The sequence below is a fragment of the Drosophila guanche genome, unplaced genomic scaffold (assembly GCF_900245975.1).
Source record: "Drosophila guanche unplaced genomic scaffold, DGUA_6, whole genome shotgun sequence".
Taxonomy (NCBI): domain Eukaryota; kingdom Metazoa; phylum Arthropoda; class Insecta; order Diptera; family Drosophilidae; genus Drosophila; species Drosophila guanche.
Window position 1 is genome coordinate 1,234,904 of NW_022995754.1, and position 17,375 is coordinate 1,252,278.

Sequence of the window (17,375 nt, forward strand, 5' to 3'; positions counted from 1 at the left end):
CGGGGGGGGGGGGGGGGGGGGGGGGGGGGGGGTGGGACTTCTCGTTTGTTGGCTTTGGGCTTGAGCATTCCCCGTGCCACACATGCCAACCCCTTCGAAGAGGATTTTCATTTCGCAGCTTAGGCGGGGACTCGACATTGGCGCAGGCTGTGGGCCTCTGCCTCTGCCTTTGCTCTTCTAAATAATAGGATTCGCGAGCGGCAACTTGGAGGCACGGCACAGACCATGCCCCCACCCAGCCGTATATGTGGCACGAACAATGCAGCAGCAGACGCATGCACGAGGTGGCTTCCAGTGGCAGCTTGGACCAGCTCTATCGATTGAATTTATTTGCATTTGCAACGGGGCAGAGGCAGCAGGAGCTGGAGGAGGCCTCGACTCAGCAGCAACGGCCGGCCGCCTCCTGGTCAACAATTCTTTCGATTTTCATTTCCCGTGTCCTCTCCAGGCACCAGAGGCAGGCAGGCAGGCAGGCAGGCAGTGAGGCAGTGAGGCATCAGCAGTGGCAGTGGCAACGGCGGCAACAACAAACATGGCGCAAAAATCATTAGAAACTCTTTTGTTAGCCCTGGTCCGGCCATGGGCTGGGGCGCACGTATTCCATCCTCCAGAGGCAGGAAATAAAACTGCAGAGAAAACTCCTTTCTTTTTGGTCGAAGCAGGAGGAGGACACATAACCGACGCCGCCGCTAGCTTCAGCTTCAGTTCCATCTACCAAACACCCACCCGTGCAGCCTTCCCACCCACCCATCCATCCGCCGGTTGCCGCAACGACAACGCTGATGGGCGACGACGTCGCGTATGCGCAATTTTCCAACAAGAAAAGTTGCTGCCTGCCGCCTGCCGCCAGGGGGGACCCAATTGACCGAGGAGGCTCGTGGCGAGAGAGTGAGAGCGGGAGAGCGGGAGAGCGCCATCAAGGACCTCGAGGGCCAGTCGCTGCCACTGCCACTGATGTGGCTACTTCTATTGTTGCCTACACACAGTCCGACTCCACTGGCCAGTCTCTCCTTCTCTGGTCGCTGGCTGCAGCATTGATCCTTGCTTTAAGCTGAATTTCCTCCTCGATACGTGGGAATACTTAGCAGTTTTAGCAGCTCTCAGGATCTTCAAGGATCTCCTAGATCTTCCAGCAGCTGTTTCTAGCTCAAAGTTTTGTCAGTTGCCAATTCAAGCACCTGGCTAATGCCCCAAGTCTTCCATCTATCCTTGAGCTCTCTCCTATTTCCATCAAAGTCTCTTCAAGACTCCCTTCTCCGCTCCTGCTTTTGCTTTTCCCTTTTGCCAACAAAGCGGAGTCCGCCTTCGAGAGGCCTTCGAGTGGCCTTTGAGAGACGCTTGGCACAAAACTGGTAACAGCTTGAGAGGTTTGTTGTCCACTTCGACAAGGGCTGGACGAAGGCGATGGCCATATGCCGCTATCCTTTTGCCGCCCCATTCCCATTCCCATATCCTGCCTGCATCCTTTGATGACATTGGCTTTCAGTAGGTCTCTGCTTTGACTAAGTTTTTCTCTTAAATTGTCTTCGCTTTGCTTTTTCTTTTAAATGCTTTTCACTGTGCGAACGGGAGTGTCGATTGGGCATTGAAGTTTGTCCGTTTTTCGTGGCAATCAAATAATCGGAAGAATGAATGAATGATGGATGGATATTTTACATTTTATTCAAGGTATTTATTACAGTTTTAAGCGAGCAAAGAACACACTCACAACCCATTAAAAGATCCCATCTTTTATTATTCCCTCTTATAATCATGAAAAATGCTTGCCAAGGCTGAAGGCACAAAAAAGCACCTTAAAGAATATATTTTGAGCAACTGGAGAGTTTCTTCTTTAACAAATTGCATTGCATATTTAATTGGCAATCCAAAACACACTCTCTGCAATTGATTTTTCCACAGAATTGCGCTATTTTCTTCATCTATCAATTTGATTTCTTCCCCAGATCCTCTTTGAATATTTTCTCCCTCCAAGAGCCCATACATATTCCTTGAAGTAAAGCCCCTCAAAGAGTATTCCCAATATCAGTGGGAAGTTGGAACTTGGAACTTGCTTGTCTGTCAGTGGCTTTCGTCATTTCCTGTCGCCATTTCGTCTTCTCCGTCTCTCTGATATTTTTTGTTGCTTTGCTGCAGGTGTAAGTGGAAGTGCAAGTGTTGGTGTGTGTAAGTGTAAGTGCAAGTGTTGATGTATTGCTGTGTGTGTTGTGTTTTTTTTTTGCATGGCAATTTCGAACTCTTTTCGCTCTTTTGCCGGCGGATGTCCTTTAACGTGGTTGCCAGACCACTGCCCACACGCTTTTGCTTTCTTCACTTGACGCTTTTCTCCCCTCCCTGTCGCTCCTTTGCCAGTAATTTTCACTTTGAAATTTCCTAGTCGCCGCTGACGGAACGGAAGAGCGCTAGTTTCCTCTCCCACTGAAGCCAGCAGGTGGGGGACAGGGCACCGGTTAGTTAACCCGTTTTTTTCTCCTTTTTTTTCAGCTGCCATCTTTGGACTTGTCAAAAGCGGAAAGGGCCTTCATTTCCGCCACGAAAGCGTGGAAATCAGCGAACGTAGCGCGGGTCCACGTCCAGGTCCTAGTCCAACTGTTTCGTCAACCGAATGCAGCGGCAAAAGGGACAAGGGGAAGGGACGAAGAGAAATATCTATATGAAGCATCCTTTAAGGATGATCTTTCACAGAAATCATTGGGAAAGACTTTTGCGGAGACTCTTCTGCATCACATTTAGCCATTTTGAGGGTGAAAGTTGAAGAGAAATATTCGTGGCAGAGATTTCAGAGCTAATTTAGAAATAACTTGATCTTAGGACACTTCACACTTGAGTGATGGATGGAAACATGATCTTTAGATCTTCTGCAACTTGAATTTATAAGTATTATTAAGAAAACCCCAGAGGTATTTTCCATCTTTAATCCATAAAACATTGCAGCATACTTTTCGGTGTCACAGCGAGTCCTTTATGCCTTTACTTACTGCATATTTGTGTGCTTAAGCAACAACCTTCACCTGAAGATCCAATCTTGCAAGGCGGAAACCCTATTTTTCAATTAATAATTCAAATTCGCATTTGACAGCCCAACAAAAAAATGGCTTCTGATGTGGCAACATCTCAATGCTTCCTTTCTTTGTCTTCTTGTCTTTTGCCTCCATTTTCTTTTTCTCGAAGATATAGGGACAGCAGCAGGCAGTCACCTCGGTGCCTCGTTGCCACACGAAGCCAGCCGAAGTCTGCGCGTGGAGTAGCCTTAAAATATTTGATACGTATCCAAACGCTTTTTCCCCCTCGATGCACACACACACACGCACACGCACACGAATCTGATATATATTTCAGATATATATAACTGTATATTTTATATATATATTTTATATGTCAGCGACGGGCCGTCAGGGGCCAATCGGCGTCGAGCACGAAGCTGGGGCGAAGGCGCACGAAAGCGTACGAGAAAAAAGGTCACACAAAAAAAGAGAGAGAAGAGCGCCGCAAAATGGAATAAAATATGCAAAATATACTACAACAAAATCGCACACACACACACACACACACACACACACACTACAGCCAGTTGCGTGTGCACACAGGGGAGAATAAATATGTTTTTAGTTGTTGTTATTGGTTGCACGCACACAGAGGCACATGTGGCACTTGCAACAACAACAATGGATATGCGTGCAACACGCACACACACACAGCCAGAGACATATCCCAGCCAGAGGCCTACAACAATGGAGGAGCCCGGCCGTCGAGCATTAAAAATGCGTTCATAGGCGCCGCCTACCGCATGACGTCATCAAGCCGGAACAACAACAAGCAGCAGCAGCAGCAGCAGCATTGCACTTCCTTCCTCTTTTCTGCAGCAGCACCTTTCCTACCCCCACTCCTCACTTCTCACTAGTCCACTGTTGTTGCAATTTCTTTCTTTCGCATTAATTTTGCTCTTTTCGGGGCAGTAGCAGCAGCAACAGCAGCACCTCCTCCAAAGAGCAAGAGGCAGGCGGCAACAACAGCAAAAGGCAAAAGGCAAAAGGCAAGAAGAAAGAAGAGAGAATGAGAGTGAGAGAGAGAGAGAGACACCGAGTGGAAGAGCGAGAGAGCGCGAGCAAAGCTTCGGCTCTCCATTCGTTTCGTTCGCTTCGTTCGTTTCGTTTCGTTCGCTTCGTCTTTTTGCATTTTTTTGTTGCTTTCATTACGTGGAGGGGGCAGCTGCCTTCGGACCCTCACCACACCTCCCTTCCCGCTGACCCAAACACTGTGGAGGGAGCACTAAGCTTGCGCACTCGCTCACACCCATGGCATTGGACGCTTCATGGCCAACATTTTGGAGGCGTGGCCAAGTCATGCCGTCTCGCGCTTTCAGTAGTTTTTCTCTTTCTGCTCTTTTTGCATGCCATAGTTTTGGGTCTAAGCAACAACAGCCCCACACTGGAGGATGAATGGCTGTAGAAGATGCCGGATGCCCGATGCCCGATGCCCGATGCCAGATGCCAGAGGGGTTGGTTGGCAGGCGGCTGAGGCACTTCTTACTGGACATTGGCCAGGCATCTTCTCTTTCTTTCGGCCTAGCAGCTGGCCCCCTCCGCTGCCACAAGTTGCAAGTGCAGCAGCAGGTGCCCCTCTATGCGTTGCGTAGGCATAGTTTTTCTTTGCCCCAAAGGGGGAGAAGCCTTCGATTGGGAGCTGGGAATTGGTTGTGGCATAAATTGCTTGTGCGCTAAGCTTCGATTGGGAAGTGGCAGGAACGTGTGATTTAAACCATTTTCGGGCAACAAAAGTTGAGGCAAACGCAGAGCCAAGCCAATCGATGGATGATTGTTGAGAGTCTCCTAAAAGACAAAATGCAAGAAATGCTCATTGGGGATCTCCACCTTTCGATATTCCTTAACTTTATTCCCTCAAGCATTCGTCGATCATTAAATGCCAAGCACAACAACCAAAGAGAAATAAGTTCCTTCTCTTTAACAATTCCTTTCTCTTTTGTAAAGCAAAAACGAATTCGCCGCAAAAACCGGAAAGCAACGTGGGAAACGACGCCGGCGCTCTCTCTTCTCTTACGCTCGCTCGCCTGCTCTCTCTCTTGTGCGGCGCTCGTGCGTTCCGTTGTGGTGGTGCTGGCGTCGCTGCCCACGCCGACTGCGACGCCACTGTGGCAGCAGCAGTCTGTCTCGAGTTTCATTCATTGCACGAGGCGGCCGACACAACGCGAGTTCATTCGAATTTCAACTTTCGCCGTGAGTGCAACGTTTTCTGAGGCGCAACACGAGGCAGCGCAAGCAGCAACAAAAACAACAATAACAAGAACAAAAGAGAGGAAGAGAACGAAACACAGTGCAACAGTGACTGAAGTGACAGAAGTGGCAACAAATAAGTTGCAGGCAGCATGTGTTGCATGCAGCAGTGATCGGGATCATACAATATCAAATACAAAGAAATTATTCCACAACGAAAATATTCCACGAAACAAAACGGAACTCCAGGCGATCCAGATCCAGATCCAGATCCAGCAAGCAACCAACCCAACCAGAGGCGCCTCCAAAGTGTACGTGCAACTTCAGTGTGTTTTTGTGATAATTATAATTATAATAATGATAGTGGATGGTGGATGGTGGATAGAGACACAGATCTAGAGTGGGTGCACTTAATGGTCGGTGGTGCTGCATGAAAATCGATTTTCCTTTCTTACATTATCACAAGTGGCGTCGCACAATTTTCCGCGCACTTTCCGCTTCTCCCCAAAGAAATTGTAATTTATTAATTTATAACACAAAATCCCCCCCGACCCGCACTCCCTGCCACACACCACGCTCCACACAATTTCCACCCAACCCAAAAGGTCGTAAAAAGTGTTGTTGCTGTTGCTGCTGTTGCTGCCTCCTCCATCTTATGGCCCAAAGTTGGGAGCTCAGGAATTAAGAAAACTTACGCGAAGGAGAAGCAACTTTTCCGAGCAGCAGCAGCAGCAGCAGCAGCAGCAGCAGCAGCAGCAGTGGCAGAGAACTTCGTCCGAGTGGGTGGCATGGTGGCACGCGCCAAAAACAGTTTTGTAAACAGTTTTCCACGTACCACAAGAGTTCGGAGCAGAGTGGAGACCGTGGCACAGACACGGAACACAATTGTTGTGTGTGGCAGCAACAACAACAAAACGAACGGAGAGGAGAGAAGAGGCAGCAGCAGCAGCAGCAGCAGCAGCAGCTGGTGGCAAAGTGGCAGCCGCTTGTGTAATTTATTACAGACTGCATAAATAATAAATAAGCGTTAATAAATAAATACAATATAAAATATATATAAAAGTGCCTCCTCCTCCTCCACCGTTTTGAGAGTTGTCTGCCCCACCCCCTGTGTGTGTGTCTGTGTGTCTGTGTGTGTGTGCTTTACAAACTTCCAAGTACCCCCTCCAACATCCTTCAGTTGAGGACCCAAGCGAATATAATTTAAATAAATAAATACAAAAAAAAAAATAAAATATAATAATAATAAATAATTGAAAAGCTCAGAGGAAATGTTGCTCGCTCTCTCTCGCTGTTCCGCCATGTTTCCCCACTTCCCCTAGACATAAATAATTTAACCAAAAAACATATGAAAAATAAAGAGGAGAGACTTGAGATACATGAGAGGAAGCGCCCAAGAAATTGGCAAATAAAAATAAAATAAAACAAAACAAAAAAATTGATTCGAAAAAGAAATTCCTGCAAATTGCCACAACTTTTGCTTAGTTTCCGTAGAAACATTAAACTATTTTGTTGTTGTTGTCAAAGTTGTTTTTTTTTCCATGAAATTCGTGACTCAAGTTTTTTTCGCAGACTTTCTGCATTTAAGCAATTTATTTATTTATTTATTTTTGCTATTTATTTATTTTGGGCGCAAAGAATCATCAAATTTAATGCGTGCAGTGGAATGTGGCAGCGTGGCAGAGACACATGAATAAATGGGGGTTGCGGGGTGGGCAGTGCCCCATAACAATAAACCAAAAGTTGCCAAAAAGGCGAAAAGGAAGAAGCGACAGACAGGAAGAGCATTTTCTTATGGCAAGTGGCAGGAGCAGCGACTCCCTTGAGTCGCGAGTCTCAGTCTCTGGTGCTGCTTCTGGCTCTTCAGCAAACAATAAAATAAACAAAATCAAGCATGAAAATTCGAGATTTAAGGAACGAAGTTGAGTTACTCTAGGAAAGAGATCGTTGATCGTTGATCGTTGGGGAGATTTGTGGAAGGGTCCAAAAATTAAGCAATTAAGCAGTTGCCGATAAATTTTCGTTATTTCAGCTACAGTCTAAAGATCTATTCAATGCCTATTTATGTTATTTAGTTAATATTTACTCCGACTCATAATTATTGTCAATGTGCAAAGATTTATCCACACATCATTGAGATTTGCCACATTTTGCCTCTGCATTTTCGCTTCCCTTTCACTCGGTCTCAAACATCTGCTCAAATTCGCTATACCCTCTCTCCCCCTGTCTGTGTTCTGTCTTGCTCTGACAACAAATAAAAGGGTATACAAATAACAGTCGACGACAGCGACTCGACGACTCCAAGTGGCATAGCATTTCGTAGCCGTTGAGCGTCCCGTCAGCCGCAAGATTTAATTGGAATGAAATAATAATAAACATAAAAGTAGCAACGGAACGGAATGGAATAAGAATACGAAGAGGAAGAGGAAGAAGCCGAAGCAGAAGCAGAATTATAATAACAATAATAATAAATATAATTAAATTTGATGGCAGCAGAAGCGGCAGCAAAGCAAAAGCAAAAGCAAAAGCAACTTTTCCACCCCGAAAGGCAGCAAAACAAATGCCCTCCCCCCGCCCCGACAGACACACACACACATACACACACCCCACCCCTTAGATATATGCACACACAATCGAATAAATTAAAATTATACAACAAAAAATACATATTTAAATAAATATAATTACTTGCGGAGCGGCTACCGCTCTGCTCCCTCTCTCTCTCTCTCGTCACTGCCATAAATAATAATATTTAATTAAATATAAATCCATGTGCGCATGGAAGTACATACCGCTCGGTTGCTGCTGCTGCTGCTGCTGCCACTGAGAGTACAAATAGATACAGCAGATACAACAATCGGTTGCTACGAGTGGCAGTGGCAGCGGCAGGAGGAGGCTGCCTGTTCCAGGCGTAATATAAATTAAGCCGAAATTAAACATAAATAAATGTGTGCTTAGCTTTTAGCTAATAAAGCACATTTCGGGGGGTAGGCAAAATTCCAAACATAAATTAATAGAAATTCATGGAAATATTCCACACAGCTGGCAGTGGGGTGTGGGCAGTGCTGGGCGATAGGCGATGGGCGATAGACGATGGGCGATGGGCAGGGGGGCAAGATTAATTGGCTTATTTAATAGAATTATGACTCAGAGATACAGCTAAAGTTACAGCAACAGCTATAAGTTTTCCGTTGCCCCTTCCTCAATGTTAATTCCATTAGATAAACAATAAGAAAATACAATTCCACTCGAGAGATACAACATTTAATGACATTTTCGACCAACTTTTGCAGGGCTGCAGCAACCCAAAGATGTTTTGAGCAGCACCCCAACAGGAGATCCAAGTACAGTGAATCCTCTCTCTGCTAGAAACACACACACCCAAACACACACATAATACATAATGGACATGACCAAACAGTTGATGGACTTTGAAATAAAGTCGGAGAGCGAGTTCGAGGCGAGCGACTACAGCCGCATGGCCACAGAGGAGCCCAAAGGGTCGCCAGAGCCGCAACAGAATGATGTGGAAACCATTCCCGAAATGGACACCAAACCCTCTGCCAACGAGCAGGAGGAACACAGCGCAGAGGCTGCCACAGAAACAGTCCCTGCCACAGACAGAGACAAGGCAACGCCACCCACAGTCCAAGATGTGGTCGCGGAAGATGTCGCGGAACCAAAGCAAAATCTGATCAAAGATCCACCACTGACACCGCCCCCAAGGCCCATGACCTCCAGCGAAGTGGTGGGCCTGCGGGATCCCGACGATCCCGAGCTGCATCTCCAATTGGAGGCCAAGAAGTCCCGCTCCCTGCCCGTGTCGCCACAGCCGCAGGCCAGCCACAAGCTGGCAGCAGCCGCACTCTTCGAGTTCGGACAGACATCGCCGACTACCCCTGGAAAACCCATCAAAATGGACCAAAAGGTGACACCCGCGAGGCGGCGGCTGCCGCCCGTGGTCAGTGGTGGCAGTGGCGGGGGAGCCACGGACAACCAGCAGTTCTGCCTGAGGTGGAACAACTATCAGTCCAACCTCACGAACGTCTTCGATGAGCTGCTGCAGAGCGAGTCCTTCGTGGATGTGACCCTCTCCTGCGAAGGCCAGTCCATCAAGGCACACAAAATGGTGCTGTCCGCCTGCTCGCCGTACTTCCAGGCTCTGTTCTACGACAATCCCTGCCAGCACCCGATCATCATCATGCGCGATGTCCACTGGTCGGATCTCAAGGCCCTCGTGGAGTTCATGTACAAGGGGGAGATCAATGTGTGCCAGGATCAGATCAATCCCCTGCTAAAGGTCGCCGAAACCCTCAAGATTCGCGGCCTGGCCGAGGTGAGTGCCGGTGCGAGTCGCGACGGCGCCTCCGCGCATCCCATGATCCCCGACCAGCGCATGTCCGTCTACGGGGAGGACGAGGAGGAGGATGAGGAACTGGCGGCCGCCATTCTGCGGCAGGACGATGATCCGGAGCCCAAGCGTGCCCGCCTGCTGCCGGACACCGCCATGGACCTCAATCAGCGGCAGCGGAAACGTTCGCGGGATGGCAACTATGCCACGCCCAGTCCGCTGCATGGCGACAGCCTCCGCCCCGACGTGGAGTGCGAGTCCTCGCCCCGCACGGCAGTCACGCCCAGTGGCCAGAGCCAGCCCACATCGACGATCGTGCGGAACCCGTTCGCCTCCCCAAACCCACAGTCGCTGCAGGCGCACCTCCTCGCGGGCACAGGACACTCCTCCTCCTCCGCCTCGAGCAGCAGCTCCGGCGGCACAGCCAGCACGGGAGGCACAGCCGCGGTGGGCAACTCCTCATCGTCGGCTTCGTCCTCGTCGGCGGGCACATACCGCACGGCGGCACGCAGCTGCTCGCCGCCACCGCACCACCAGCAGCACCATCCTTCGGGCAGCTCCAACGGCAGCTCCTCGGCAGGCGCCCAGCTGCACTCGCCCACCGGCGGTGGATCGTCGAGCGGTGCCCAGTCCTCGCTGCCACCACACATGGCCGCAGCAGTGGCTGCAGCAGCACATCATGCCGCTGCCGCTGTGCCCCAACAGCCACAGCCACCCGCCGCCATGCATCATCATGCAGCGGCAGCAGCCGCCCAACAGCTGGCGGCCCAGCACCAATTGGCCCACTCGCACGCCATGGCCAGCGCTCTGGCAGCCGCGGCAGCGGGCGGCAATGGCGGCGGCGCAGCCTCGGCACCCGCCAGCGGAGCCGTGGGAGGTGGAGCCGTACCCTCGGCCTCATCGGTGGGATCATCGCATCACGATGACATGGAAATCAAGCCGGAAATTGCCGAAATGATACGCGAAGAAGAGAGGGTAAGTGCAGCGATTGATCTTCAAAGATAGTTCTTAAGTGTTGGAAAGATACTTTAGCTAGGTTCGAGTTCCAAGTGTGCCCATTCCTTCGGTTGGTTTCTGCTTGACCCCAAGGGGCATGTGCCACAGCAGAAGAATAAAAACGCTTTTTACATAATGTCCAGTGGAAGGAACGACAGACAGGCGGACAGACGGACAGTGCAACGGGTGCATGCATATTAACGAAATGCATTTTAGCATTTACCTCCACAACAAACGAATCGGCGACGACTTAAGCGACTTACAGAGGGAAAGAGACTGGGGAGGGAGAAGTCTTTACCTCGAAATGCGAATTGCGAATTGCGAATTTGCGAGAGTCTTGTTATTTCTATTAGATTGCAAATTAAAGCTGATTTTCTATTTGTATAAGAAGCAGTTTACCAAAGAGGGGGGCAGGGGCAGGCCGGTTGCAGCTTAGACAGAGGTCGAGAGACATTAAGTGCGTCAGCGACTTGAAAAATAATTCAACAATTCAACAACATTTGATGCTAATGACGAAAATTGCACAATGCACGCGGGGCCAAAGGACAAACTACAGACGGCAGCCCGCAATGTGGGGCACACACCAAGAGCAGAGAAGAGAAGAGAGAGCGCTGTAACAATGAAGAATCAACAAAATTATAAACAATTGCCATAAAAAATTGATGGCTAAATGCAAACAAAAGTCACAAACAAATATTTGATTTGATGTGTTGTGTTGTTCCCTCTCGTGCATTTGATTTTGCAAATTATTCGTGGACTAATGTTCCTCAGTGCCTTTGTCTTTTAAGAGATTTCATCTGGCCAAGACAAGATGCATTCTTGGGCTTCTTTGCCTATATTACTGGAATCACACATATTACTCGAATAATTATGCATTCCACTCGAGCAGAGATGATGCCAAATGAGCAGAAGATCAGTCTTGCAGGGTTTAACAGAAGTTCAGAAGTTCCCCGAAGTTCCTCCCATTTCCTATGCATCCTTAGACCCATCATTAGCCCGCGCTTCTCATGAATATAAATATTAGATTGTAGATACATACAAATATCATATTGAAGTTAGTCTGTGGCAGGGAAAAACCCTTGGAAAAACGTTTTGTGTTTACGACTCGAGTGAGTCCTCACTCGTTGCTTATTTTCCTCCATCTTTTGCACACAGTTTACTGGCATTTGTGCTGCTGTTAATTTATTGAAATGAAATGAGAAATAAAATCAAGAAGAAATGTTCGCTCGGGTAATAAAAACAACACAAAGACTTGAAGAAGTTTTCGCACTGACAATGTGTGTCCCACACCCAAACATCTCTCTCAAACCCCAGAAAACATTCTGTGACTACGTCATTGAGGGAAACCCCCCCTTTTTGGTGTGTGCCAAAAAATTTATATAGACTCAAGTCAGACGCTGGCGATGACGATGGATGGTGCGTGTGGTGGGGTCTGGGAGAAGTAGCAGACTGAGAGCCTGTTACTTAATAGAGTGAGTGTCTTCTTGCTGCGAGAGAGAGCGAGCGAGCGAGTGCTCTCTGCTGTCGCCCCCCCCAACTTCCGGCCAAAGGAACTTTCATTCACAGAAAGTCACACAAAGAGAGGGACAGCAAGAGAGCCAAAACAGCCACACACAGACAAAGCGAGAGCGATTGCTAGAGAGAGTGCTAGCGAGAGAGAGAGAGAGAGAGTGAGGAGACACACACGCAGCATTGTGGCAACCCAGCATTCAGCAAAATGTAGCAAGAAAATGATGCTCCCCGGTCCATCTCCATTTGTGTCTTATTTTTCGAGAGAGAGAGAGAGAGTTCCTTGACTTTTCCTTGTATTTACTTTGTCCCCCCTGTGCACCGTCTCTTTTGTGCCTTTTGCCAATTGTTTTTGCGCAAAGAAAATTACTGGAAATTGCCCGAAGTGTGGAAAAACTTGTGCGACAGCCAAGGGCGCGTAGTCCGCTCATACTCGAAGCTCCAAGCTCCAAGCTGCCGCTCTTTGTCTGCCCAAAATATTAGTCATAATTGCTACATGTGTAGCCTGTGTCTATGTGTCTGTGTCTATGCTAAGCAGGTGGATTGAACTCTCTTTCGTAGAGAGGAAATGGGCATGAGATAGGGGTCTCTGGTCTGGTCTGCCGTCTTTCAGCGTGAGAATCTCCCAGACTAGAAATCCCGAAATGTCACCGCCGCCTGCTGCTGGTTTCCTGTGCGGTCTGGTCTTTTGGGGCTCATTAGAGGCTCATTTTGATTGATTCGAGAGTCTTGGAAATAAATCAAATTTATGTGCCGTTGGGTTTTACATACATAAACGCCACTAGGAGAGGGAGAGAGACCGGCCTCCAAACAAACAAAAAAAAAAAAGAGTAGAAAAGTGGCTCTTATCTGCCACACAGAAACACACATAAAACAAAGCCCGTGGTGTGCCCCTTTGGCCGTGGTTTTCCATTTTATAAAGATTAAAGGATTTCGTAAGGCAAAGTGCCGCAACTTTTTCCAATCGAATGGAATTGGAATTGGAATTGGAATGAGAATTATATATGAGAATTCTATAATTTACGAGCCAATTTCGATAATTTCTTTAGTTTTTTGTGGTGGCCAGAGCTATAAAATTGTTGCAGCAATTGTTGCCCAGTCTTGTTCTTGTTCTTAACATTTTATTATACGGAAATGTGTGGGAAAGAGGGGGAATGTGCCGGAGGTGTGGGTCGAGCACACACACTCGAAATAAATAAGTAATTTATTTTTTATGGCCAAAGCGATGCGAGGCGATGGACAAATGGGTCTTGCTGTGCCGTAAACCCACATAGATCTTATCGCTTGGAGCACCGCAAATATAATACAACAATATAATCATAATAACATTTATTTGTGCGCGTAATCTTAAGTCGCGTCGATTCCCAACACTCCCGATAAGAATCGCACACTCGGAGTATTTTCTAATTCCATTTCTATATCTTTTGCGGACTCGGATTTGGGTACTGAATGACGCATGAATATGCGCCGTGACAAGAGCATTTTTTTTTCTGTTAGTATGAGCCACAATTTGCACGTCCCCTCTTTAAGTCGATTTACAGGCCGACGGTGATTGTTTAATTAAAGAATTTTAACCAACAATAAACTAAGAACACACAAAAAACCGATTATCGTATGGGGGACAATAGAATGTTTATATGGCTCGTATATCTGGATCTGGCGAGGGGAATTTCAACACGGGGCATTGTCATGGTCACGGACAACGTGCCACACTCGTAATTATAAATGCAGTATAAATATTGTATTTGTTTTATATCGCTAATAATAATACGAATAATGCTCTTTGGTTTGATTGCCAAATGAAGGACCTTTGAAGTCTTTGATTTGCTATCGGCAAATTGGTTTATTTTTGCCGTTCTTTTGGATAGCTGAAAATGCTGGAAATATTATTCGGGTTGAACTTTGGGTCGTTCAATTTCATTTATGGCGTTTCTGAGATTAATTTATATTTCAGTTTATTGGCTGTCTGTCTGCCTTCAGTTCACTTTATTTCTTGCTGCAACGCGATTGTTGCCTTAGATCTTGCAGGTTGCTGGCTGATTCTCCCTTAGTACCTCGCTTAACTGTCTTCAAATGATATGTCAATGCTTTGGTATGTCTATTATTATTCCCTTAACATTTCTTGTACTTCTTTTACTACCACGAACTCTGTTTTTCTTTGATACATTTCCGTTCAATTTGTTTTCCTTCTGTTGGCTGATGTTTGTGTTAAGTTTTGTTATATTTTCATTTATTTGGGCTGCCTTTTGTTACATTTTATTTATTTATTCCGCATTTCCACACACACACACACACACACACACACACTCTCCAGTATGTATTTGTATCTGTCTGTCGTTAGTGCAGTCGCGGCGACTGTTGTCTTTATGACGACGACGACGACGACGACAACGACTGCAAACGATGATGATGATGATTATTATTGCCATAGACCGTTTCTGTTGCTGCCACTGCTGTTACTGTTGCCCCTCAGCAGCGGTGTGTTGTTCCATTGTACGACAGAGAGAGAGAGAGAGAAAGACACAAGAAAATTATAGGTATCTGCCCTTATGGCGCAGCGCAGCGGAGCGAAACAATAAAATATAAAATAAAATATGTACGAGTCTGTTTACGCAATTACAAACAGAGAGACTGGCAGGGGGGCAGCGGCAGAGACTGAGTTGTAGCTGAGACTCCAGAGATACAATATTTATAGCCAGCAGATACGACAGAGCAGCCACACAGAGATACAGCTACAGATACAGTTACAAAGGGAGAGCCGGCTACACGTCTTGCATCTGGCAGATACTTTTGCCAGCTGTAAGACAAAGTTACTGCCACAATTAGGGGCAACCACGCCGTGGTATGTAATGAAAACTCCAAAATAAGTGCAAATTATGATCCATTTGAAATAGTTTTTCCACGTGCAACTGCCACACACACACACAAATGGCATTATAATTTGTGCCATAATTCGGAAATGCTTGTGCAACAGTTTCCGAAAACCATACCCTCCCCCATCCATGCACCACATTATGTGGCACACACATTTGTGCCGCAGCAGGAGCCCTCATCTGTCTGTGGGCAAACAGCGCTCGAATATCCTGCGTAAAAAAGGACTCTCGCTCTCTGTGTGTAAATGCCTCTAATTTGGCAATCAGCATGGCAAAAAAATGTTCGCTACTCCTCCTGCACTTAGCGAGAGATCTCTACGGCGAAGGGTATAATGGTGCATGCCGCACTTGCCACCCATTCGCACTAGTGGCGGCAGCTCCACTTGAGGCACAGCAGCAGCAGCAGCAGCACGAGGAAAGTGGGAGCTGTGTGGAGTGGCGTGCCACAAGCTGCAGCTTCTTCCTTTATGCAAAGGCAATTTGCTGGAAAGGTTCGATTTGCGTGCGCTGCACTGAGCGAAAATGGTTGCGCATTTTGTTTTTGAAATATTTTGAAGGAAAACTCAAGAAATGTTAAAAATCTGATCAAAAAACCTTTACAAAATACTGGAAATACTTTAAAAATCGTAAAAGTGATGACAAAATCCGGCAAACCGAAACCAATTTCTCTCAGTGCACACTCTAGTACTAGCTCTAGCTGCAAGTGCTGCATGCCAGTGCCTCTGCCTCTGCTGCTGCCGCTCGTGGTTTTTCCAGTTGCTTAGGCACTGCGGCCGGGAATCCTTTTGTGGCGGCGTCTCATCGTATAGCAGCAGCAGCAGCAGCAACAGCATCCTTGTGGCAGGAGCATAATTTGGTGTGAAATTAGTGGCAGGCAGCAAAGTGAGCGAAAACGAGTAGTGGAGTGTCCATTTCTGGTACAAGCGAAGAGTCTTCCGTTTGTCTGTCTGTCTCTGTCCCTCTCTGCCTGTCTCTGTCTCTCTGTGTGTGTGTGTTTTTCCAATGTTTATTTATCCCGCGATTCCCTTCGATGGATGTTGCATTTGCTGCATTCATCTGGCTGTAAACACGGCATTTTCGACCAACTCGACTTTTCCTTTGAAGTTGCGATGCCACATTGCTGCATCTCCCTCTCTCTCTCTCTCTCTCTCTCTCTGTCTCTGTCTCTGTCTCGTTTGATGCATGGATCTTTTGTGTATTTGATTTGTTATTTTATTACTTTACGAATTTTAACACATCTGCTGGCTGGATGCTCGATGTTGCCTCTTCCCCTGCCCCTGCCCCTGCCCCGGCTGCAAATGCATCTGTAAATTATTAAATGTATCTTGTGGATGCATGTGTATCTGTGTGTTTGTAGCTGCAAGGAGAAACACATGTAAGAGGAATGTTCTCCCCCCGCTCTTACTCTTTCGGGTACATCAATATTTATTACTTTGTGTACATTTGCCGTAGAACAAATTCTCTTCGTTTTTTTGTTCTCTCTTCCTTCATTTATTTATTCTCCCGCACACACCACACCACACCACACCACACTCCTCCTCCCTCCTGCCCATCCACCACTTGGCTGCATTTCTTAATTTAGCCATTCCTCCTCCTCCTCCTCTGCATCTTCCACTGCTTCCCTCTCCCTCTCCCTCTCCCGCGCTCTTTCCGTTGCCGCTGCAATTGTTCTTTCTGTTCTGCACCCCCGCCAGCAAAGATCCGAATGCCGCAGAGGGGATCGCTCTCTCTCTCTCTCTCTCTCTGTGTGTGTGTGTCGGCTGCCCGAAGGCATATAATTATTACGATTGGATATATAATTTGTAAAGCGAAACATATGTTTCCATTTTTCCCCGAGTTGTTAATGTTTTTTCTTTTTTCTGTAATTTTTCTGTAATATTTCCACATCTCCATTTGCGCTTGCATTTCATTAGTTTTATGCGCCATGAGGCAAGAAAATTGTTTAGAAAGTCATTTGCCCCTGCCCCATCCTGCCATATTCCGGCTAAGGCAAAGTTAGAACTTATCCAAGAAGTAGGTCCCAGAATGTATTCACAAGATACACACAGACTGCACTCCCGGGACAGCAACTGGCTTCACCTGTGCCACAAAAAATGAAATGCAAATGCAGGCACTCCTCAGGCCGCATCCCCATCATCCTGCTTCTCGCATGTTCCAGCATTTTCTTTTGTGCACAAACAGCAACTATCTATCGCATTTACAATATTTACTCAATGAATACATTCATTTTCCATTCAATATTTACCTAACGGCACGCCACAAGAGTGTCAACAGTGTTAGAGTTAGCCCAAGGAAATGGCTTAAAGACAAAAGCCAACTTCGTGGCAGGCCTCGGACCACGCCCTGCCCGCTGCACGCATCTCATCTGATGGAGAGTCGCTACGCTGCGGTTGCTAAATTGACACCGTTACTCGCGGA

At 47.1% G+C, this 17,375-nt stretch overlaps 1 protein-coding gene across 3 annotated transcripts in view; it reads left to right on the forward strand.

Annotated features, from left to right (window-relative positions):
- Window positions 1-3,519: 3,519 nt before the first annotated feature.
- Window positions 3,520-17,375, forward strand: part of LOC117589068 (protein bric-a-brac 2) — a 32,105-nt gene continuing 18,249 nt past the window's right edge. For 2 of the 3 annotated variants that reach the window (XM_034280698.1, XM_034280701.1), the window contains exons 1-2: window positions 5,203-5,539; window positions 8,522-10,554. In XM_034280698.1, coding sequence (XP_034136589.1) covers window positions 8,632-10,554 — 1,923 coding nt within the window. In that variant the 5' untranslated portion in view covers window positions 5,203-5,539; window positions 8,522-8,631. Of the gene's footprint in view, window positions 3,555-5,202; window positions 5,540-8,521; window positions 10,555-17,375 lie in introns of those variants that run through there. The other variant, XM_034280700.1, reaches the window with a different exon arrangement.